This window comes from Trachurus trachurus, assembly GCF_905171665.1.
Source record: "Trachurus trachurus genome assembly, chromosome: 19".
NCBI classification, from domain to species: domain Eukaryota; kingdom Metazoa; phylum Chordata; class Actinopteri; order Carangiformes; family Carangidae; genus Trachurus; species Trachurus trachurus.
In genome coordinates, this window is record NC_139913.1 from 9,343,172 (window position 1) to 9,369,845 (window position 26,674).

The window sequence follows — 26,674 nt, forward strand, 5'->3', positions numbered from 1 at the left end:
TCATTGTAAAGCTGTCGTCTCCAGCCTGGATACGTCAAGGGGCTCCTTGGCAACGGAGCTGTAAGTTTTGGTCAATTTGTGGTTGCCATGAAAACCTGGGGGACTGTGCAGTATAGACGGGCTGGATATGGAGGTGACAATGACCGATGATGTCGTTTTACACACAGTCCTTGGCTCCGACTCCTCCATCACGTTATCCAGCTGTGTAGGCAGAAGACGAGAGAGAGAGAGAGAGAGATGTTCAGGTATTGTAACTGAGACCTGACGGGTGAGTTGGTGGTCGGATGTTTGTGGGAGAGAAAAATGTGGAGAGTGGGCGGGCGGGCGGGCGGCGAAGGGCGAGAACAAAGTTTCATCAACTGTTGCTCTGAGTTGGATCAATACGGCTCTCCTCCACTTAACCCACCCAGCACAAGACATGAACTACTCACAGCTGATCAAAGGCATTGATTGGTTGGATTGATGAATGACTTTTCCATAGTGCCCTTGATGGAGTGCTACTGTATCACTCCGTCGACCCTCACAAGATGAATAGCTCTGCACTATACTGTAGGGCAAAGTACTCCGGCTGATTTCTTCAAATTCAATTCTGTTTTGTAACAACTTGAGTCTTATTTTTTTTTTAAATACATTTGGCCTTTTTTTGGGGGGAAAGTAAAGCAATATATGAAAAAAATATTGATATTTGATCAATATGAAGCGAAAAGCAGCTGATAAATTCAGCTTTGATTAGCTGGAAACTGGGGGATGCAGCTAGCCTATACTAGCCTGAGCAATAACTTTAGATATAATAACTTTAGTCAGAAATAACAGCCAAAACTACGTGAATGAGGCTCAAGTTGTAATATTGGTCAATAATATTAGTAATTATACTTTAGGATTGACTTAATTTTACAGATATAAATATACAGAATTGCAACAATCTCAGGTTAAATCTTCATTTTGCATCATTTCACATCAAACTATTGGGAAATTATGTCATTTGTACAATAATTAATAACATTTATTTAATAGTATATATAAATTCCAAAAGTCTATTTTTTCAACGATTCTTATTCCAATTTTCTTTTCATGTCTGTGGAGCAGTGAGTCAGACTGTGGCCTGTTGTTAATGTGGCCCAGTCGGGCTGTTGTTAAAGCTTTTGACTTGCAGAAAGGAAGTCAATCACTTCCCACTTTTTGTATCGACTGCGCAGCGGAGGAATCCAAAACAGCAAACACAGTCACTTGGTTGCACAAACATGAGGATTGGATGTGAGGAGGAGGAGGATGACGATGACAGGTCGATGCTGCTATAAGATTTTGATTTTCCACAAGGTTTGATTAATACTGATGTCAGAGGAGCAGGAAATGAGTGAAACCGGACAAGACTGGGCTGGATGAGGTGGGGAGGGGGGGCTCACTACAGTGATATGCCAACCATTTCGCATTGCTTTACAGTTCCTTTTAAAACAGCTTGTTCAGTATTTCTTTTTCCCAGTGAGCTATTTTAATCTATATCACTGAGCAATGCAGAATGGGCGACAAACACATTTAAACAGTTTGAAAACACAAGTCACACCTGAGCAAGACAAATGGAAAATAATAAATTAAAGGATAAAGATGGTGCAGATTCCTCTCTTTGTAATTGGCGACAAATCCCTTGAAAAGATTAAATTTCATCCCAAAGACAAGAATCATGAGTGATCGCAGCCACCTGGTTGGTTTGAATGGACACAACTCCTTCACATTTACATCTGATTGTGAGAAAAATACTTCTATGTTGGGTCTGTATAGCTTTTGCCCAGAAACCTTCAAAGGCTGCACTGTATTTTATTCTTAAATAATAACATGACGCAGGTTATTCAATTACAGCAAGGGCCAAGGGTCAGAATAACAGAACTTGTGTTAATCGCGTTAACTTTTTACAGCTCGAGTTAGAGCATGAACTTCACTAAGCTGCTCACGAGGAAGATAATCTTGCTTTAACAAGATCCTGTTTCGCAGATTATTACCTTTTAACAACACACATTTCTTATTATAATACATTTCTTTATCTCTCATATCAATCTATTTGATATTAACAAAAAAATTACAAATTACAAACACTCATTGTATTATTTGTTATATTCCTGTACTGTTTCCTATTATTACACAAAACCAATTAATAAAAACAAGAGTCAAATGGTTCATAATATAACAACAAACTGACTTGTTTCATGACTATACCTGCCTGGACCATCTGTCCAGTCATTTCACTAGCTTGTGTTCGTTATTAGGAAAATTTTGCTGTTTTTTTTTCATGGGATTTGTCAGTTTCTTTGTAAAAAAAAACAAACCACAACAACAACAAAAACAGATGCCACATCTATTGAACAGAGTGAGAGGTGGAGGATCTCATGACTCTTACAGTAGCAGGCAGACGACTGATCGGCTGCAGGCTGATGTCCGACATGGAGATGTCTTCAGGCTCTGTCAGAGTCTGAACAGTACGCAAATAAATAAATATATTTCAGTGACATTTAGAGTCAGTCATCTACAAAACTCTTGAGGTCAAACTACTGTAGTACTAAATACAGAGGGACTTCGATTTCAGATAAAAGAGTATCTCATTGGAAAATAATTTTTCTTTCCATTGTTTCAGAGATATTTGGTTTTTCTTTTCAGTCATATGAAAATATGTGTCTGTTATGAAGCTGGAGCCAAGAGAAGAAAGAAAGCAAATGAGCATATTTTCCAAACTGTCAAAGTTATTAGATATATAATATAGATATCTATGAAACACAAAACTTGTAGCAAAAAGTCCAAACGGCCAAAATATGAAAATATAGTGAACTGAAAGAGAAACTAATCAAAGTAGATCACACGCTTCAGTAAAAGAACAATCTTGTGTCATGAATGTGATGAGCACCAAGATGTAAACTGTGATTAGAAATGAGGTTATATAGAATATGTGCTTATACGTAGTATACAACATATATCCTGTGGTCTGTGCAGAGTTGGAGGCAGATGGAGGTCAGCGACTTCCTCGTGAATCTGTCGTCTTCCTCTGCAAGCGAACAGTACAGTGTATGTCTACACATGGGGTCAATGCCACACGAGCCGTGGATTAAGTCTGAAACTCCCAGATTACTGGATTAGTTTTTGGACCCTCTGTAATGGAGTCCTCAATGAACCTGACCTGTGTGGTTAATACGCCTGTAGTACTGTATGTGTGTGTTTGCATAATGTGCGTATAGAGAAATAAGATGATTACAGAGAGAGACGGAAATGCTCCATACTGGATGTCCCACATAGCATGACACTTTGAAGTCACTGGAGCGGATTCGTATAAAAAGTGTCAGGTTTTACGAAACTCCAACATGTGGTTATATTAAAATGCTAATAATTAGGCTGCAAGCAATTTAAAAGAACCTCACAGAGTGTTTATCAGTTCCTTTTCCTTTGATCCTTCATTATTTTTTTACGTTTAACATTAATTTGGAAGTAAGGAGGTCACGATTATAGATTAATTGATCGTGGCGTTTAATACCGTGGTATATTGAGAAAACAAGTAATTGTGACATCCCTATTTGGAAGCGAAGACAAAGGTAAACTGATGAAACATCAGTGCTCATCCTGAACTAATGCTGATGTGGTTGGTTGACTATTGTTTATCCGTCCTCTTAAAGACAGTTGCTGGACCATGAGTGGGTCAATGGTCCACCTTGTTAACGAATGATGTCATGAGAGTTACAGGAGTCGATGTAAATGGATCTGAGACTGCACCTAAAGGGAAATTGTAAACAGACCTCGATGCTGAGGAGACAAAACATGAGAATCAGCTTCTCAGGTCGAGGCCACACGAGTTAAGGCATGGACAGGTCTTAAACTGCCTGCGAAGAGACGTCAAGAGTGGAAACTAAGTGGGTTAAAAGTGGTTAATGTGGTTGCTCCATATCCATTAGAAAAAGAATGTAAACATCTGTATCGTAGGTATGTAACTGAATCCAGCAGTGGTGATATTGGGATGTTTAACTATGAATGAAAACCTTCAGCTGACCGTCAGTATCCCTCTGTGTTGATTCAGCTCCTTGTGTTAGCGATTACTTTGTCTCCCCTGTGTCCACATCTGTGCAGTCAGCCCCCCCGCCCCCGCCGCCGCCACCGCCGCGTTGCACGATATCCTTTTACAGGCAGTTTAAGACACATTGACACCTCGACTCATGCGACTCTAACGACTCTCACATGACAACCAGGTGGAGCGACGACCCTCCCGTGACCTCCACTGCTCTCCAGGTGTGAACAGCACCACAGAGGTTAAGCGCTGAGGCGTGTGCGCCGGAAAAAAAAACTCCTTCAGAGGTGGTTTGGAAAAAAAAAACTACACCCCCCCCCACAGAGGTCACACAGCCACTTCACTTATGGATCTATCAGCTGTGCAAAAGGAAAGAAAGGAGCCAACTGAAGGATCAACTTTTGTTTCACTTCCAAAACGGTGTGTTATAAAACCCTGATGGCCGATCTCATGTCATGTCATATCCTCAGGAAATTGTGAGTATTGAGTCTTGTGTTGAGTTGTACATTCTCCCTCTTTTTTCTGAAGGCAGAGAAAGTGTTGTCTTTTAATAAGACTAGATATATTGTGTATTAAAATGTTTTTCTCTCTTGGTTATAGTTATTTGTAGCAGTTATTAAATATGTTGATTTGTGACTGTTCTGATACTTAAGTTATGATGCTATATTGTATTGAACGTCTATTTGTTTAACTAATTTTATGGATTTCTTGTTTTCACGATCATCTTATGTGTTACTCATTTGTGTTTTTTCTAACCCCTCCCATGGGTGGACCCCCCCCCCAAAAAAAAAAAAACTATAGGCTATGAGAAGCACCTGAATGTAATTGTTCAAATCACTGACCTGCAAAGAGCCAGTCGCTCGAAACATTGTCTATTTTAATATGTAGCCCTTGAATAAATATATTTCCTATTTTGTGTTGTTGCGAGTTCTCTTTTTTGTCTTATTGCAGTGTTTTTCAACCTTGGGTCGCCTGGAATTCAAATGGGGTCGACAGAAATGTCTAGTAATTGATTTTAAAAAAAGACTGATAAAAATATTTTTTCTTTAAACTAGTTATTATTCTTTTTAAAAACACCACAGGCAATCTTAAACAACTGTATTCTATACTTTCGCTTTCTTAAATATAAATCGAGTTCAAATAAAATCCGAGTTGGCGCATCTTGATTGACGCAGGTCGCCAGAAATTTGTGATGTCAAAATGGGGTCAGGAGCCAAAAAAGATTGGGAACCACTGCCTTATTGGGTCTTAAAATCCATGTTTGTTTATTACGCAGAATGTCCCATATATGTTATACGAGAGATGAAAATTACTACACTGGCTACTACTTGCAGCGATAGCATCAAAAACATACACAGTGGCTGCAGCAGCCAATATCCTCCCATGGTCTGAACCCAGGGGTACTGAGAGTTATGATGGCTTATGTCAACTCCAGTCAAACATTTATTAGATGTTGTGTGCACCCGAAACGTCTACAGTACATGCAGACCCTTTTAGTTACAGATAACCGATGCTATTCCAGTGTAGGGGATGTTAGTGTCTAGAAATCTTGTTTTAGAAAGTCAGTCAGAGCTACTGTTTGTCTGCAGGAAGTTTCATTTTTAGTGTTTTTTAAACATTAAAAAAAAAAATACTGAAACATCAGAGAAGATGGCATGGGAAATACTGGAACCACAGAGTTAAAACTATTCTGGACAATCAGTGTTTTTTAGAGGGGATCTCTGCAGCATGAGCTCATCAGATTACACACCGAGGAATCCTGTTCATAACCTTGAGGAGCGTGGATTTTAACAGGGTTACAACCAACATGACCTTACAGAGTTACGCTGCCATGAAATACCGAACGTAAACATGACGTCTATTGACTTTAACAAGACTCCATAACAGCGTGACCTCACTTCTCATATTTAGGAGGACAGGATATAGATTGACCTTGACGTAATGACAAAACAGAAGCAAAACCTCCCATCTTAAACCTCATGAAACTAACGTGAGAAAATTTAAACAAAGCTCAAACTGATGACACTTTTCTGACACTAAAAGCTTTAGAGTTAGAAATGTACTGACTCTCTGACTGCAGAAATATTCAGTTTAAAACAGACTAGTGTATATTAAGAGTATATATTTAAGCATGCGAGGCCTCCGTACTCACAGTGATCTGCGAGAGGTGACATATGGCCGGGTCAGTGGGGTTGTGGGCGGCAGTCCTCTCAAACTCTCCCGTGTTGTAACCTCTCACCTTTAACCTCTGGCTGGCACACCGCACCTGTTTTACATCACTAGACAACTGACGAGAGACAGGCGTCCGAGACGAGCAGTCCTCCTCTGTGTCTGAGAAACGGGCCTGAGACGACACGCAGAGACACACAATCTCAGACACACGACCAGACTAAAACTGGCAACCTGTAATTCAAAAAGCATTTGCCATAGGAAGTTTTTCTTTTAAGACTGAGACATACCATATTAGATATGAAGTACACTCACTGATTCGCTCTCGGACTGGGAGGAGGTTCGGGCCTTGCCGGGGCCTTTGCTCTCTGATTGGCTGGTGAGGGTCGACCGACGGGTGGACTGGAAGCTGCTGCTGCTGAAACGGTCTCTGCCAGTGATGCACAGCAATGCACCGAGGTAGGGGATGTACCTGCTGAGGGCTGCCCTGAGGAGAGAGAGACATATAAATCCCATAATCATTTTAATACATGACAGTGAAGCGTGGATGAAATTTCCCACTTTTAATTCTCCAAGTCAAAACAGAGCAGTAAAAATCTGTATAAGCAAATTAAAGTCAGTGACCTCAGCTCCGACATGATTTAGTCCCATCATCCAGCTGGTTGTGAGGCTCCTTTTAAGTTGGATTAAAGATGTGAATTAAAGGGATAGTTCAACATTTTTGGCAAATTCGCCTTATCGCCATAATCCCTGTATTCATAGAAGTAGGTTCATTATCTTTAATTATTGGTGCATGTTGTTTTGAGATCTGCGGGGCAGAGACGTGAGCGGCTGTAAGACAGTCAGACTCCCACCCTGAAATGTTATCTCTGAAACTATAGAAGGTTTTCCCCAGACTGAATGTCACCATTCTACTGTATGTATATTCTGCATTTTGATTATCTGTAAATGAATTAACCACCTAGGTTCCAACCTCACCATTTGGGGACTGTCTCTTATGACTCTAAAGTGTAACACCTTCTGTCTACCCTGACTTCCCCTTGAAATATTGTAGATCTGATGGTCTTAGTGCGAGAAGTGAAAAGGTCTAGGTGGCTCATTGTCATGTGAAAAGACCCCCTGATGGTCAAAAGATCCCCAGACAGGAATGGCATTCAATTGATATGTGAATTAGAAGTGTCTCTTTTCTGGGTTGATTGAGTATCATGTTCTTATACCTCTGAATACTTCAACCCAGGCAGCAGGGGTATTCTTCCATGTTAAGAAGGTCACTGAGTGTTTAGTAATCTATACCATCCCTGAACTAAGACTGATGCCAGATTTCTGAATTTCTGAAGAATTTCATTCTTAAAGGGTTTACATCTGAAATGATTGATTAACTTTTAATTCTCACCAATATTTAAGAGTTTGTTATTTTTAAATGGAGTCAGATTAAATGAATATTTACTTTACTTTATTTTGAAAACCTCATCTTAACACCGGAAACTCAAGATACATATTGGGGAGATATTGTTATATGTCTCTAGATATTTCCTCCCCTACACTGCTCAGCGCACCCAATGGACGTGAATGGTACTTTCCCTTTTCCCTCATCAAATACACAATCCAACCACTCCAAAACACTCTCGTGGTTGTGACCTGCACATTCACCATGCTATGAAATAATAATGAGTTGTTTTTGAGGCAAATGCATTACTGAGACTACTGGGGGCTGCTGGGCGGAGTGATTTCAAAAGCACAAGTAGTTCTGGGTATTTGCTTTATGTGTCGTAATGTTACATAATTATACATGATTATTTCATAACAGTGCAAATGTGCAGGTGTGAACCTACTTCTATGACCATAGGGATTATGGCAATAGACTATTAAACTATCCGTTTACAGTAAGGGGCAGCATACGTATGTAGCTGCTATATACAATATCACTAATTTGCCTCAAGATTGCAAACATAAATGAAGAATATAGATTCAGGAGATCAATGAGCAACTTCCAGTTGTCCCCAAAACATGCAACCTCCTCACGCAACATAGTTAACATCAAAATCTAAGTACACACAGGGGCTATGGCAGCTATAGAGAAGCCTAGAGAGCCTACACATTCATCCTAAAAGCTTCTGACACTGTTAGAGATTGTTGAGATTTAGCAAACTGAACATCTACATAATCTGCTTCTATTCAGGAATACACGTGTAGTAAAGGACAGCTTAGCTAACTGGGAAAGAAAGAACATCAATATCATCTCTGTATGAGAAACATAATTAATGACTTTGTGTTTGATCTGGCCTGATGTAGCCTGATCACGTATTAGATCCATCTAGTGCTGCAGCGCTGCTGTCAATGCTGTCAAATGCAACACTGAACTACGACGAGACATTAATCCCCCTCCCTGAGTCCGGAATAAATCCATCTTAACAGAACGCCGCCTCAGCACAACGTCCACATAACCTAGATCAACCAGAGTAACGTAAAAGTTCACCAGTGACTGTGTGTGGATCTAAATAATCTCCACCCTCAGATGGAGAGACTGAGCCATGGCTGTCCAGACCGATGCAGCAAACCTGGCAGCAGTACCAAGAAGTTGACAGACTCTCAAACAAAAATACTATTCGCTGTCAACTCTGGGTAAAAGCTGGCATTGCCATGGAAACAGCAATATAGCATATATGAGAAAGCATGAAAGAGCCTGAGGGTAAAAAAGAGCCACACACGATACCTGGCTTATTCAAAATCATTTTGTTCATACTGTTTCGGTGTGTATTTTTTTGAATCTTTTAATGATCTGTTTGCAATGTTTTTGTTAAGTTTATTTATTCATAATCATATTTTAAATCATAGTTTGGTGCATATCTATCTATCTGCTTTGGCAATAATAGTCGGTGTAATTCAGCATCACATACCTGTATTTTGGATGTGTAATAGCGTAGATGATGGGGTTGTGGATAGCAGATGCTTTTGCGATCACGGCAGGAACAGAGTTCATATAGGGAGTCAACAGGTCAGCATACCTGAGAGAGAAGAGAGAGAGGGAGGGAGGGAGGGAGGGAGGGAGGGAGGGAGGGAGGGAGGGAGAGAGGGAAGACAAATGAGCGAAGGAAATGAGACACATTCATGTGCCCGGTATGGGATAAGCAGACGCTCAGTCACACCCACATTCATGTTTAAAGATGCCATAAAACGTGCACTTGAACTATCAGAGATACAGCATCTCTAAATGATGACAGTGCAGCGGACAAAGGAGGAGCCCATCAATAACGTTATTACAAATGCACAGACAAAGCCACCCCCTAACATTATCACTATGACGACCATACACGGTCATAGAAACCTTGAGGTTAATAAAAGTCGTTTTGGATGACTTTGAAACACTAAAAGGTTGTTTTGCTGATTAAGAAATAACAAAAACCAAACAATGATGCCAATATCCTGATAGATTACCAATGAAATAAAGGAGAGCTGTGGGTTCAGGACTATGAATGAATGACCACTTTTCATATACATGAAGTCATGTGAGCTTTTATTTAAATAAACACATTAATTTGTGTTCTAAAATGTTTAAGTCGTTACACGCAGAAATAAGAGAGAAACGAATGAGAGAATATACTTGTTGTTATCTCAAGGAAATTTAAATCGAATGCAACTGGACTTGGTTATTTTTCTAGGAAGACGTTTCACCTCTCATCCAAGAGGCTTCATCAGTTCATGTACGCATCTGACCAGGCTAGGACTAGTGAGTCAGATGCGTACATGAACTGATGAAGCCTCTTGGATGAGAGGTGAAACGTCTTCCTAGACAAATAACCAAGTCCAGTTGCATTCGATTTAAATTTCCTTGAGATAACTATGACCTGGACAAATAAGAATATTCACAGGCCTACTTGTTGTTATCTACTGCTTAGAGGAAACATTAAAATCATGAGGTGAATGACCTTAGGTAAGGGAAACTAAAATAGCATAACCACAACCACAAAGTTATCAGCACTCCCCAGAAAATCAGTTTTCTGTTCTCATGACTAAGTAACCTGTAATAGTGCACACACACACACACACACACACACACACACACACACACACGTACACACACACCTACCCAGCGAATGCAGTGAGGGCTGCACAGGAGTATGGAGCCCAGGAGATGACAAAGAGCAGGATGACGATGAGCGCAATCTTGGCCATCTTCCATTCGCTCTTCATCTTGTGGAACCTCTTTGCAGAGTCTCTGTGTCCCTCACAGCTGATCTTTGTTATGGCTCTGTCAAACACAAACACACACAGTTTTATCAAGAAAGCTCAGAAGACACACAACAGGACTGAAAGTATTGTGCTGTTAGAAGGACCGTTGGCGTTTGGATCTTGGTCTTGAAAAAACCAAGCACAGGGGATCAATCTGTTTGTCAAATCATTCTTGAATAAAACATTGTGTAGTAAACTCAAGATAGAGAGAGAAAGGATTAGGTCTACTATGGGCAATGGTTAGAGGGGAACCCTCTGTCAAGAGCTATGTCGATTATTGGCGACATAGATTTCCCATCAGCGATGTGGGATAGTGGATTGAGTTCGAAGGCAGCAAAAGGACTGAGTACGACGAATCAGCTATTTCAATGCCGGTGAAACTAAATCCTCCACTCAACTGCAAAAATCAGTTTACACTACCCCCCAGTGATGTGGGCTGATTCCTTCAAATACAGCACCATATAAAAGCCATAGAGAGTGGGAATACGTATCAAACGGTATCTTATTATAGTAATAGAGAAAAACGCTTGCCAAATAAAAACCATATCTTCTGCCTCTCCAGATTGCTAGCAGCTGATAAGAGAGAAAATACGGGAGCTAGAATTAAATACAATTATTGAGGACAGGACTTGGGAGGATATCTGTACGAGTTGCCACAAAGGTATCAACCATCATCTATGGGAAGAGTTTGATTGGAAGATTAAAAAAAAATGAGATTTTTCAGGGCTCCAATGACAGTAAAGGTTCAGTATCTTCACTACGTTTGGAAAATGACTGGAGACTTCCGGGATTGTCCAGCACCGCAGGGATGTTTGGCAAGATATAAAAGAGGAATTGCAAAAAAAACAAGAAAATTGCCATCTCAATGGATCCGTGAGTTGTTTTCGCTTGGAGAACCAGTGGGTAAAGATTACTGGGTGGCGTGCTTCTACTAATAGCTGAAAAATCATGGTACGGTAAACTGGAGTCAACACAATGACAGGAAACTGTAAATAAAGATGGGAATATTTTTCTTCAAAGATGGATTTTAAATGGAAATTTCCATTTCAATCGTTTTTCTCAAGAGGGTGTTTATTGTCTGTTTCGTTTCATTTAATGAAATTTGACAGCAATGTTATTCAACATAGACATGTATTGTATTTGTGTTTGCTCACACACACACAGAAACACGATTTCATCATCACCTCCATTGCCAGTGACTCCTGCACAGACGATGTTAGTGTCCAGGCTGAACAAGACATCAGGGGCGATCAATAGGAAATCCCAGACGCATCATTAATCAACGAGCCATCAGCATCAACACGTGTGTGTGGGAGTGTGTGTTATGTTGTGTTGTGTTGCAGCACACATAACAGGAGCCTGACTAAACATAAACAGTGTGTGGTGTGTCTGTGTGTGTGTTTTTTTTGCGAGTACTGACCGCGTGGTGTGTCGGATGGCTCTGAAGATGCAGCAGTAGCAGAAGATGATGATGGAGAGAGGGATGAAGAAGACGAAGGTGAAGAGCAGCATGGTGTAGGAGCGGACGGAGGGGGTAAAGGTCATGTAGTCCCAGGAGCAAGACGTCATCAGACCCTCGGGGACGTAGGCACCTGCAGGAGAGCACGTACACACACACACACACACACACACACACACACACACACACACACACACACACACACACACACACTTTAGCGCCATGAGATCTGACGGTTACTATTTTCATGTCAGTTGCTGAATCGTGCAACGTTCAAGCTACTTCACCATCTGAAAGACCTTGAACTGCTTTCATCTGTAATATGGGCAATGACAGTTGTCCTCCAAGTGTGCAGCCGCCTTACGATTATCTGTAGGCGGAGCTGAATTTCAAATGAGAGCGGTATCAATCTTCTTGTCATGACCCACAGAATCAAAGCAAGTTGAAGAGCACAAATACATAGTAATTTAGACATTAAAGCCACAACTTTGTGTCACTTTGGTAGCACTTGAAAAGTGGTAGGAGTCATCTTCAGTTGCTTGTTTGACTTGAAGTGTATTATTCAAATGTATGCAGTATCCGCTTACATGCAATACCACCTGTCAAACATGGCCTTTAATATATTACTATGGGACCTAAGTGGCCCAAGTGCAAAATCCATCAGAGAAACTGGGTGGAGCTGCCTCTGTTGTGGAGATTATCACTCACAGTGTTTGATATTCACACCACAGGGTTCTCCTATATGGGAGCGCATCCTTCATCTTCACATACAAAATACACTATTATGTCTTGATAGTGACAATACACACATACTGATTTATACATATCAGGAGCAGTAGGAGCAGGCTTTAAAAAAACAAAACAATATTTCTCCTTTTTCCAGACACGGAAGGAAGCCATATGTCACTTTTATTACGTGTTGTGTTAGGTTGTTGTGATGGTGGAGGCCCCCAAACTCAAGAGAGTTTGTAGTGGGAAACAGCCACCACAGCAGAGCGGATGCAGGGGGGGGAAGAGCAACAAGAGGGGGTAGCAGTAGAGGTGTATACTGTATATGTACAGTATGTGTACAGTAATGTGCAACATGCCTGAATGTGACAAACTTCTAAATTTAGGATTTCATTTCTCCGTTCATTAGTGAAAGTGAAGTAAAAGAAGGAAAACATTCAAGCATCTTGTATTATTTTTTATGCACTGTTTGTATTTATATAGGTATAGTACTCCATTTGGCCTACTAAGATTGTAGAGCACATTTATAGACAGGGTTGGTTTCTATATTTGGTTTAATTAATAACTGGTAATGCAGTCTGTGAAGGTTTTCAGTCATCTGGGTCAATGTAACCCTTAAGTGCCAAAATCTAAAGTCTTTAACAGCCAAAAGAAGTCAACTTTCCATTGATTGTAGCACTTAACGAATTGCTACTGGAGTTCCCCAGGGCTCTGTAAATGGTCCTCTATTGCTCTGTCACCACACATTACATTACACACCAAGCATGTCCAAACACAAGGGTCGGTGTGGCTGCAGGTTTTCTTTCCAACCAAGCAGCAGCACACCAAACTTGACTCATTTAATCAACTGATCTCAGTCTTCAGACAGTCGATTGGTCAACCTGTGTGCTTTTGATTGGTTGGAACAAAAACCTGCAGCCACACGGCCGTCTGTGGAATAGTTTGGACATTCCTGCATTACACAAAGACACAACACACTGACACTGATTTTTATACACACACTTCCTTACAAATGTGTATACAAATGTCTCCTATGTTTAAGTGCAAATGTAATTTCTCTTCCCACACCGCAGAGACTGAATGACAGTGTTTTGTTGTACTGGTTAATAAATCGCACCCAGACAAGAGTGTTTCCGAATGAAGAGTTCCTGTTACTGAATTTCAATAGCAGCGTTTATTCCCACTTGGGGGCACATACAATGAATGAGCCTTGAGTTGTTTGTAGCAGAACAAGACTTGTGACCTTTTCAAAAGCTGCTGGGCTGTTGTTATGTCAGCTACATGTAAGCAAGAGGTGATCTCAGCTCTGATAAATGATTTTGTAATAACTGTATTTGGCATGTTGACAAAATAGCAAAGCAATATCTATTGGAGATAATAGCGCAGGTTTCAGCAGGAATTTGAGATGCTGACATAAATAAAAACAGTGTGAGAGCACTGAGGCACGGAGCTCAACAAAATCCCATAGAGAAATCAGACTGATCAATAAAGACTCCGGGTCTCTGAGTGTAGTTGTACTCACTCCAGCCAAAGAATGGGGGTAGGCTCCAGCCCATTGAGTAGACCCAGGCAACGGCCACAATGCTCAGGGCTTTCTTGCGAGACATCGCTCCCAAGGAGGCCAGAGGTCGTGTTATCACCACGTACCGGTCCACAGCAATCACCATCAGCGTCATCATGCTGCAGATACCAAACAGCGCTCCACAGAAAGCATACAACTCACAACCTGTTGAGAGATGGAGAAAAAAATTGAATGCATCCCACAGGATAAACACACTTTCGTACAAAAGTCCCTGCAGCTGTTGAAGAATAGCTGAAACTACTGCAGCTGTTTGTGCATCTAAACAACTCAGTGCTGCAGCTTGTTCACTTCTTATGAATGTTTTTCTAGTGCCAAATTAGAAAACTGTTGTGTTTTTTTTTGCATGTCACATTAGCATGAGTTTCCGTGATACATTTGCACCCTGATTTATCATCATCATCAAAACTGTTTGCATGGCTTGTCCATATGTTGTGAATCCACCATCAGCACAATATTACCTGCTCCCAAGCTCCACCGGTCTTGTAAGACTTTACTTTTTTTCCCATGGTAGACACATTATAAAATAACAAAGATGATTAAGTTTTCCAACTATTTTGTTTCACGGTGTGATTTTTTTTTCTTTTGTCTTACATATCATATGTTTTATCCAAGCCCATTTCTTACAGACCAACTTGCTTTCCATTTAGTCATTGTTCACAGCTAATTCAGTCCTCGGAGAGATAACAGCCAATGCTGCTTTAAGACTTGTTCGGCATCTCCCAAATTTAATTTCTTTTCAGTCACTTCAAAAATCAGTCTCTATTATATGTTTTGCTCCGGCACAGTAATTTCATATTTGATTGGAACAAAGGCCGTTTGAATTGAATTATGTAGGAAAGGAGACGCGTATGGGGGAAAGAGGTAGAGGAAGGGGAAAAATGCAGAGCTTTAAAAATCAATGGAGGGTGGAAGGCAGGAAAAGGGAGAGTGTAAAGGCAGAGGCAGGGAGAAGGCGAAATGGGTGAGGTGGAGGGAATGGAAAAAGACAGAATAATTAAGAGGAGGGAATTGGATGAGAAAGGAAGAGAAGATGAGGTCGAGAACAGCAGAAAGGGACCCAAGGTGAAGGATGAGTTGGGATGTCAGGTGAAAGGAGGTGGCACCAACATGAAAGATTGATGGAGAGGTAGGCTACAGTAGATTGGAGAAGAATGTGTGGAGGAAGGAAGACGGATAGGAAAAGTGTAGAATCCACAAACAGCATGCTTAAATATTTAATACATGTTGAACATACAGTAATGAAACTATTACTCTGTACGGTTTCATTCAGAGGCTGCCAATACTTCTAACATGTCTCCATTCGTTCCATAATCTGAGCTGCTGTTCTCCATGGAGTCTATTATTATGTTAAATCTATCTATAATGCATGGAGAGCTCTGATAAACCCATTCATGCACAGTTGCAGGTATGTGTGAGCCTACAAAGACACACCATAGCTACACACTGACCAAATACAAACTATCAATCTTCACTTTATCAGTTGTTGTCCCACAGGCGCAGAGCTTGTGATGACTATCGGCTATAATGTGGTCACTGCGCCAAGTCGTCACATCCAGACACAAGACAAAATCTGAAGTGTGTCGCCTTGGTGAAGAAACTCAAACAAATACCACTCAGGCAATTAAATATGTATCAGAGTGCCTGCATGCCGGTCGTCCTGACTGTCTCTGCGTGTTTGACAGCCCCTTTTTAAGTTACCGAAACTAATGAAGTCCAGATTGGCTCCCAAGTAACAGCAGATGTTCTCTGGAGAAGAACAATATTTTAAAGTCCTGGGGCACTTTGTGGTAATAGCAAAGTTCATTGCATTGTGGTCAAGCCAAGATAATGAGTACATGTAAAACATCTCAGAAAGGTTGTTTAGTAAGATTCCAAAATGAATTGTTGGGAGCAAATGGTTGACATTTTTGTGTCTGCACATTAAAATCCATTCCAGTTCTGGTTAAAGTGGAAAAGTTGTTGAATAAGTTGTTGTTTAGGCTACCCACTAGTTATAGCTTTAGTATACGTGCAGTTAGCGCGCTAACGTGTAAAGATTGAGTCGGCAACCAAGGGAACGCCCATAAAAACGTAATTTCCGGTAACAGCCGTGGGGGAAAACAAACCATTCTCCCCATCCGCTATAATGGGAAAGCGCGGCATTTTAAACCTTTGTCCAACGCTTGTCCGCTGTCATGTCTTAGTTTGAATCACTTGTATCTGCTGACAAAGAGCTATATATATTAAAAAAATTCTGTACGATCGGGGTCGATTGTTGTCCATATATTTTAAAATACTGTGTCAATGATCCGTGCTTTCCCATTGTACAGGGAGAATAGTTTGTTTCCCCCACGGCTCTTACCAGAAGTTACGTTTTTATGGGTGTTCCCTTGATTGTCGACTCAATCTATTTCAACAACATGTAACACTATGTTAGCCTCTGAATATTCATGCAACACAATAACATCCATGGAGCTGCTGTAGGTTTGTTGTCGGGGGGAGGTGGTGGTGACAAGAGAAGAGGCCATTTTTTGACTGCACTGATTTGCTATTGAAAAGTGAGAGGATGGGGTCTAGCTGGATTTGTGTGCTGACATCAGCAGAAGATTTTTTTTTTTTAGAGCTTGTGATGGGGTGGGTGGGGCATGGGGGCTGTGGAAGTGGAAGTGGGAGAGCAGTGTGTTTTGTGTCTGTTGTATATTTGTTATGTTTTGTGGGTTTTTCTGTGTTGGACCCCCTTGAAAACGAGATGCTGCATCTCAAGGCTATCCGAAATAAATTGAACTGAAATTGAAATGTAGAAGAAAATACATGCTTTTAATGAGCAAAGTGATTACTTTTATTGCTGAACTTGCCACATTTCAACAGCTCTCAACGCTAATGCTAGCAATGCAGCAATAGCTAAACTTACAAATAGCTCATTTATAAACATTTTGAATGCTTGCTGGCTTCTTAAAAAGGATGGATTTTGAGTAATTTAAAGACAGAAGGCGTACTCTTATGAGTTAGCCTGGGCAAACTTAACGGGCATTAACTTTGTTTACATTCTCAAAGGGACTTTTTCACTTCTCCCACGGCCCCCACTTCCTGAACTACTATAGCTTTGGTGATGTGGTACAACAAATTAAGCCAGGAATGCTCTTGTTGCCTTTTTTTAATGGGGTCATAAGTGTTGGACAAGGGTATTAAAACAATCCTGCTGATGGCACTACAAAGCGGAAAAAGCAGAAGATCAACAAAGTCAGCAGACATGATCCTCTGGGAAAATGGATGTTTTGCAGCAAACTGTTCAACTTACAGACTTATAGATCATCCTGCTGAACAGTGGCTTCCCTGCTGCTAAGAAAAACCCCATCGTTAAAAAGTGCATGTGGAGTTTTGACATCTATCAATTCTTGTATAAACACAAATAAAAGGCAAGGCTCAGCTGGCTTTCACTTTGTGATTTTCCATTTAAATCATTTATCTGTTGACCTCTCTGGTTGTATCTTTTGAAAAGGATAAGCAGACAACAAAATTAAGGGTCTTTTAGGTGTTACAAGGGGGATGGTGTTGGTGTTGGTGTTGGTGTTGGTGTTGGTGTTGGTGTTGGTGTTGGTTAGGGTCCTTTCGCAATAACCACCAGCGAGAGTTGAGCTGCAGATCTGACAGCGATTGGCTGTCTTCATTTAGGTCAGGACAACTCCTGGAGGAAAACAGCGCTCCGACTATCAGTGTTTGATCAGTGGAGTGAGGATTCTCTTTTACCACCTCTCTATCTTGGCTCCCAATAGGTTGCACACTGATCTATAATCCACAGCACAGTATGACCCCACCCCCCTCAAATACACCCATGTAAGACACATTATCAACATGTACTCTCACATGCTCTTTATGATCAATGATACATAGATTGTGCAGAGTAAGCCTTAGGTGCTGCTTCCTCTGCTGTGGCAGAGAGGGATGACAGAGGGAAGCAGGTCCGTGTGTGTGTGTGTGTGTGTGTGTGTGTGTGTGTGTGTAGAATCTCAATCGAACTATAGGTCACATTCAAAAGGGTATGGAAACAATACAGGTCCCTGCAGAATTCAGCGGCGTCCAATAAATGTTAACAACATTTGTGTGCACATGCATTTACATAAATGTGGACAACCTACTGTATCACAAGTTGTGTTGTATTTAGGCTCTTGGTGTATTACATTCTTTATTTAAAAGTTCATGTGTTTGTGTAATGAAGTTAAAAATGTGTCACCTTTCTTTCCGAAGATCCATCTCTTGTGCATGCTGGTGATGAAGAAGATGGGTGTCTGAGTGAGACACATGAGGATGTCTGTGACTGCCAGGTTAATGATGAAAATGTTGGACGGCGTCCGCAAGCTTCGGCTCCTGCGCACACAGAAACAAACAGCTGTTTAAATATTGTCAGTTAATTAATGGTTTAACTGAAATTATGAATTAAAGGGTAGGCACTCATAAGCTGGATAGCTTCAGCCTAAACCTACACGATCTATGTAATATGAACTAAGGAATGTATTATTGAAGGTCGATTGATTGTGATTGATGCTTGACTGTAAATACTCACGTGTCGTTATCACAGTTTCATTCATAAAAGTGGTGCTGAACAAGGACATTTATAAGCCTAAGAGCAAAAAACATGGTACCTGCAGAAGGCATATATGACCAGGAAGTTTCCCAGTATGCCTGTGATCCCCACAACCAGGATGACAACACCAATGGTGTAGTGAGCGTGGTCTGGGACGTCGACCGTTGGAAATGGGTGGCTGGTAACTATTGAGCCCTATAGCAGCAGGAAAAACAAGTCAATCAATAAAAATCACAAATCAAGGACTCATGATATAAGTCATTAATGGGAATCCAAATCTAAACAGTCCAGTCCTTTTTTTTTCACTGCAGGTCCAATAATCATTGCTGTCAAGGAAAATTTGCTGGCTTAGAGCCTGAATGTCACTGCAATAAAAATGGAAATTGAAAATAGGCAACAGCCGATACATTATTTCTATCTCAGCACTCATGATGAGCCCACGGTTTTAATTTAATTGATTATTAAAATGATACATCGATTAATAATTCTTCCACCCACTACCGCTCATGGGAAATTGAAAAACTGTATATCTTCTCTTTCAAAATTTCAGGACTTGAACGTTCAGTTTTTATTTTCAAATTGTTGCGATAGCCTTTTTTTTTTTCTTGTTATGCATGTCGTTAATCAGTGGCTCATGATAGTCTCTGCCTGTTCGCCTTTTAGACTAATTGTCCATTTTTCTTTTTAATCGTTGAAATGTTCCTTTAAAGAAAAGGCAAACATCAGATCGATTGTGTATTTCAGCCCTCGTGTCTTCTGACATTTAAAGCAATGAAATTCAAGATGTGTATATTCTTTGGTGGATGCACATTCAAATGTTGTACTTAGACTAAAGCCTTGAATGCATGGGAAAAAATCCATTTAGTCTGGAGCCCAATCTGAAAGAACTCAATGGACAACAAGTATGTCCTCTCAAAATAATAATGAGATAACAATTCAAGCAATAATAATAATAATAATAATAATAATAATAGGGTAATAATTGCTTTGAACTTGTACATTTTTTAATGATGTGATGACATTAAGCAACCTAGAGTACAACACTACCCACTCTAAACAGTTCATCTTGTTCCCAGAGCTGAGAGAAGATGAAAGCATCTATCTGTGTGCTTTATGCTCCAGTAACTATTTTCTTTTTTGAAGGTCATCAAGAGATCAACGACCACCATCGACCGCCGACAGCAGAAAAGAAACTCTCCAAGGCCTCTGGCAGAGCTTATGTGGGCTTATAGTATCTGTAGCTGCCTGGCAGGACCTGAAAAGTCTTTTATTCAGAATACAGTGCAACAAGTAAAATGACTATTCATCAGCAGAGATTGAACCATACATCCAAGGTTGAAGATGTATTTCTTTTCATCACTCAGTGTGAAAGAGACAATACCTCAAGAGAAACATGCTTTGGTAGGAACAAACACTTTACAATCTCTCAGCATCAACAGTGCATGATTAAATACTTATTAATACCTCAGTGTTGCTTAAGATATAAAAATATTTGTAGTGATTCATTGTAATTGGAAACTTTTCAATTGTTATCTATCTATTGTATTACATCGATCACAGAAATGTAAATTGAGAAGTTAAATATTTCCACTGATAATAAAATATGTGAAGTGAAAGGCTGCGCAAAATAGAAATATTTTTTAGCAACTCATTATAAAATGTATGCTATAGAGTTTTTGACCACTAATACAGTAGTGCTATAGATCAATGCTTATATAAAGGTTTTTCTGTAGTAAGCTCCTGTGTGATCACCCAAGTTGCACTATATTGTGTTGCTGGTTGTATGCTCCACCGCTCATCAACATAATAATGAATATCAACAACACAAGTTTTAAATATATTTTTTAAAATCACCTTTACAAATGTTTTATGATGAAGGAAATGTCCTTGATGTGTTTGTTTGACCTCAAGGCTTCACAATAAAGCTAAAAAAGACGAGGTTTTTTTCTTTGTGAACACCTAAAAGCAGACCTTTTGTCAAGGAGACGTTTTTCCCTTGACACCATCATTCGGTGTGTGAGAAGCTGCTGCACCTCAGAGTGAACCGCTCCTCTCGAGAATTCATTTCAGGAGCCCTGACACACTCCACTGCATTAACACTTCCCTTTTGTCTCTTACTGTGTGTCTTTCAAGCATGTGCACACCCACTCGCTCACTACTGTATTTGCACCGAGCTAAATCTTCCAGTGCTGCCTTAGTGTTTCACTAGATGACACGCACACAAACACACACACACACACATGCTCTTTCATTAATCCTGGCCTCCACTGGCCTCCTAAGCGCGCGCGTGTATGTGTGTGTTTGTTCGACATCTGTTTCAGCAGGCCTACTTTCCCTGAAGGGTGACAAGCTCCTGTTACTGAACGGAGAACATTTGAATAGTACAGTGAAAAGTGATGGAGTGGTTATGTAAGCAAATGAGGGGAAAAGGTCATGGGGATGTGTTACTGAAAGTGGGGACAAGTGCAGTAAGGTGGTATGCAGATGTGGCGTGTACGTGTGTGTGCGTGGAATGTAAACACACTCAGATCCAGTCTAACCCCGTCACTCGTGATGTGGCGGTGTCACACTCAAGGTCTTCCTCCCTCCCTGCTTTATTTCTTCCCCCGGTTGCATTTCTCCTTTTTTTTTTTCATGTCCCTGCCACTCTCCCGGCTGGATGTATTTTTCATCTCTGCTATCACTGCTCTTTCCCAATCTCCGTTAATTCCTCCCTTCATGTTTCCTCCTTCTCCCGATCACTCCTCCCTTTCCTCAATCGCCGCCTGTCTCCCAGCATGAGCAGCTCGGGGGCCAGATAAATGGCGATCACACAGGGAAGGTTGAAAGGAGAGGGACACAGAGTAGGATGGCATGGCTACATTTGTTTGTGATTTAAAGACTAAAATAGTGATGGCATTTCTGTTTTTTTTTTCCTGTTTTTTTTTTTGTCTTCGTCAGAGCCGAGCAACTAATATAAATGTAAATGGTCTGGTGGCCGTCTAATGCACAGCATTTCAGAACCGGCAAAGGCAAACAAACTGAGAGAGGCATAGATAAAGATTATAGACAGAAGAGAAAATGAGAGACGGAGCCGAGACGAAGAGGAAGAGAATTAAACATCCACTGATGGAATTAAATCCTAATTTAAAAAAACACACGCATCCTGGCACATAAGCATAGCTGTGCACGTTTGTGTGTTTGAATGCCTGCAAACACACATGCTGGCATTGTAAAGACTCGTCATGTTTATAGGCACCATATGTGTACTGCACATACACACTATAGATGGATTAACGTGTAAAACAGAAAATTACATCAGTACATTATAGCCTATAGTAATCTAATAAATACAGCCAAGGGGGCCCTTTAAATGAAAAGCTCCTGTGGTGAAGGCATTATCGAACTCCTAATCAGTGTAATGGTTCATTTACAGTAGAGAGGTGTATTTCATTAGAAATGAGAAACAATTATCTGATTCTGCAGCCGCTCATGTTTCATTTTGCCTCAGAGAGCCACGGACTCAGTGTGACTGTGTGATTGAGCATTAAAAGTGAAGAGCTTCGCTTGCATATAGAAAAGGCAGTAGATGATAATTCAGCACTGCACTCTGTGTTTCTCACAGGTCTGTTACATCACATCAGGATTATATATTGACATAGATTTTGTTGTCATTACTACACAAGTACTAAGTATTGGGTTGGGCCACACCTATCCTTAAACTCAGGCTTCATTTGGCATCAACCACACATGAAGACTGTATTGCATTTGCAACACAAAATATTTCCACAGAAGACCAATCAGGGATCAGTTGATTTATTCACTCCGGTCCCTCAGATAGCTTTTTTCCATCCACCCTGAGTTGGGTCGGACCAAACACAACTCTATATCTAAAAACTGGGCGTGTTTGGTACCATAAGTTACAGAGATAAGACATTTGTGCTGTTATATCTGCTGTCACAACACTATCAAACAAACTGCATCACGCAAGAACAAAAAACTAGATTTATACCATTGTTGGAAAGATGCATGTGTTTCCCTTTTAAAGGTTTTAAAGGTGTTCTGGTTGGCCGTATCTGATTGTTTCTACAGATATTTTTTAGTCTGCGACGCTGAAGTTCCAGACACATTCACAAATGTCAACTGGTCTGATGATGCCAAGCCAAGTTTCTTCTACACTGGTGGCACAAGAAACAAAAACAACACCAGTCCAGCTCCAGAAAAAGACTGGATTTTGTAGGCAGGCGATTCCTTGGACAAGCTGCTTGTTAAGATACAATCCAGAGTTTACAACTGAGAAAGGGAAGCACGTGTAGAAAAAAGAGGAGAAGACTAATTTAGTTACAAAATTGAGTTTTTATCGAATACGTTTTACTATCTTTTTAAATTAAAATGCTTAAATAACTTTGTTTTTACAATGTTACATCACTGAACCAATCAAAAACTGATCCTCTAGAGACCTGACTATTGATGAACAATGCACTCACTGCACATCTGATTATCTGCCCACTGAATCCGCCACATGTCACAAACAAGTTGTTGATCTGCCTAACACTGAGTGGGCAAATAAATCATTATCCGCGACTCCTTTGTTCATCAGCAAACACTCTAATCAACCACAAGGCAGTCAAAAGACAAGGACACACAAACATTATCACTGCTCACACAATGGTAATTCAGGTCTGAGGACTTTCTGACAAAAACTGATGTGCACAAACACAATCACATCAGCTGTCACGGACACCCACAAGGATTCACAAATTGGAGCCATATTTATTCTATGATTAACCAGAGCTTGTAGATCAGATGGATGATTGAAAGTGAAGCAGTATGAAGCAGTGGTGAAGGGAAACAAGAGTTCTGGAGCCAACGACAGAAAATCTGGAGAGCTGCTAAATAAAAACCACACTTCTTCTGGAGTAGGAGATCCCATCTGTCTCAGCAGAAGCTGCCCTCGGGCACCGCTCCAGTATCAGCTTTCCCTGCGCTTCCACCATGAAGTCCAGACCAGAAAAGCTGCAGAGAACTGAAGCCTGCAGGTCTGAAACATCAAAGTCAGGATCCAAACTGAACCATTCACACTTGCTGAACTACATTTGCCATAGTGGTGCACCCCATGCGTTTCTGTGTATGTCCTCCAAACAGCTGTTACATACTCTCTCAAATCACACTCGAGGTCCGTCTGGGCTCCTGGGGGCAAACTCAAAGGCAGCAGTATTTTCTTTTTATACGTTATAGTTTTACGCAAAAGTCCATGGATGTGGATACACATCTGTATAATAGGATTTCCCTAAAGGCTATGCATAAACTAATCCCACGCTCAGACAGAGAGGGAGGAAATCATTCTAGCCTCACATCTGGGACTTTACAGAAGTATAAATACAAACACAAAACTGTGACAAACATCTAAGCTCAAACCTTGGTGCAACAGGCTCAAAAATCAATACTGAGCACACAGAAGTCCCCTGACTGACTGAGTGAAAATGAAGTCCTTAGACTCACCACAAATTTAGAAATGCTTTGACAAAAATACAGACCTGATTTTTTTTTTTTTTTTTTTGACAAACGGTGGCACTGACATGATGCGCAGTCTGTTACAGGCGCTTCACCCATAACAGAAACTGAACAAACAGCGGAGTTTCATTCAGGTCCGATGCTGAATGAGCGGAGCGCAGATGCGCAGGGGGAGGTGATGATGTGACTCATTCATTCACAGAGTTAACACCTCGCTCGTTCACACCTCCCTCGTACTGTATACCTCACGTTTTATGAATGATCTGGTGAAGGCAACTAAAGAAATTAAAGAAAACCTAATGTCTTTTTCGCCTGTTTTACCAGATGGCGAGTTGGTCTCTCTGGCTGCTCTGGATCGCGGTTACGCATCGCTGCGGCGCACACCAAGTCACAGCAAAAAGGGATGTTCCTTGAAGCTGCCACAATTAATCAAACTATACAATAACCTTTCCAGAAAAATAAAAGAGGAAAAATGAAGAAGAAAAAGAAGAGGAGGAGGAAGCGTTGGAGCTTGGCACTTACAGTTGTGGCGACTGGCGCCAGCTCCATGAGCCGGTGCGGACTGATGGAGCTGATGTTCCAGGGCGCCCGGGCGGTCGGGTCCAGCGTGGGGATGCCCGGTCCGATCATCAGCCTGGAGTCCATTCCCACTCCACTGGTGATTTATGAGAGGATTTTTGAGCGCACGAAAGACGTGTGTCAGAGTGGAAATGAGGTGGTCTGACTTAAGAGTCCAAGTGGGCAGTAGTCATCGCCGCGCTGCTCTCATACCCCACTGACAGGACCACTGGTGGAGCAGCAGCTGTGGAGGGGTGGCAAAGAAGTGCGCGCTCTCTCTCTCCCTCTCTCTCTCTCTCTTCCTCTGTTTGTATGCGTGTCTCTTGTCCAATCCCTGCTCCGGGGATGCCTCTGAGTGTGTCAGTAGGTCTGGTGCGTGTGTGCACTGGTAGAAATGTCAGTTGTTCTGTTTGTTTGTTTATTTAACTTTAAAGGGGGAGCAGTGTTTCTTCACATGTCAAAGCCTCTTTTCATTTTTATTTCCCCCACGCTCCCTTTCTCTTTCTCCTCTGCTGACTGTTAAGTGGGGAACACTAACAACACCATCAAGCAAAGAGGGATCAACACAACAAGGATTCACCCTTCAGTCTGAATCACACAGGGACTTGCATGTCTAGTGTTATCTATTTACAGGCTTTTTTTTCTCCATTGTCTTCTGGGACTTCAGCGGAGAATCCCATTTTCATCTTGCGAAAATCTTGCTTGTGCATTTGCATAATAACAGATAAAATCTATTTGCAGGGAAGAAGAAATGGAATGTGTTTTATTTGTTCGGAGAGAGGCATTTGATTTCTGAGTGCTGCTCTGTAAGTAATAAAGACGGACAGGAGAAATTGATTGATAATGGAAGGATTAAAAGTATTCATTTCTGAGGTTAAATTGGTCACATCATAACTTTAGTGTGCAGTGTTTTGCTCCAAAGGAAACAAAGGGGCACATGAGGACATAAGAATGTGAATAATAAGAGATATTAACATAAATTATGCAAACTTAAAGTGAAAATTTAGCATTTTTCTACTCACGATCCTGTCCATTCTGAGTAGGTGGTCATGGTAGAGGTACAGGTTGGTACAGTATACCAATCAGTTGGGTAAGCAGACAGCTTGCACAAAAAAAAAACCCTAAGCAGTTTGCAAAGCCAGCCAATTAATTAGGTTAATTCTCTGTTTACTTTCAGCCATCAGACTCAGAGTCGTGCCAGAATTGTGTTTCTCTTCAATAGTCAGAAAAGGCTCAATTATTTGTACTGCTGTATACATAAATTGATTCACATTTTCAATATCTGAGTTTTCTTGCCACTTGGAGCATCATAAGTAACATGTGAACACAAATGTCCCACTGACACAGCGGAAATGTTATCAAATGTCTTATAACTACATATCCAAGAGGTACAGATAAAACACTGATATAAATTTGGAGCCACCTGTTTATGGTAAATCCAGAGTATGCCCCTTTCAGTTCTGGGTCTTAAGATGCTAAATGTGCAATTTGGTGGTGGGCCTTTTGACGTCAGACAGTTACCTGCTGCAGATAAAAACAACAGCCAACAGCAAAGACGTGGTTTGGAAAAAACAAACAATGCGCTTAAGTGCTTCGCCTACTGGTTTAAAGCCTATTGCAATGTTGAGTACAATCTAAAACACAAAGATATTTCACTAATTAAAATCAAACCCCCCTACCGCCTTGCATTTGTGTGCAGCTTCTGTTCCTGAGTTTCCGCCATGAATAATGGGCAACATTGTTTTTACAGAATATTTTGATGTCTCAGTGAATGAATTCTTGAATTATGGCCAAAAGCATGTTTTCGTGAGGTCACACAGATCTTGTCTTTAACCTTTGACCACCAAATTACAGTTC

At 40.8% G+C, this 26,674-nt stretch overlaps 1 protein-coding gene across 1 annotated transcript; it reads right to left on the minus strand.

Moving 5' to 3' along the window:
- LOC311002351 (melanopsin-A-like) lies at window positions 1-24,904 on the minus strand (the record flags this gene model as incomplete). The annotated part of the gene is made up of 11 exons (XM_083993702.1): window positions 1-201; window positions 2,390-2,461; window positions 6,189-6,380; window positions 6,521-6,692; window positions 9,103-9,210; window positions 10,293-10,454; window positions 11,856-12,027; window positions 14,146-14,349; window positions 18,416-18,549; window positions 18,825-18,961; window positions 24,782-24,904. 11 exons carry the CDS (start codon window positions 24,902-24,904, stop codon window positions 1-3), a joined length of 1,677 nt encoding a protein of 558 aa, XP_083849828.1.
- Between the last annotated feature and the right edge of the window lie 1,770 nt (window positions 24,905-26,674).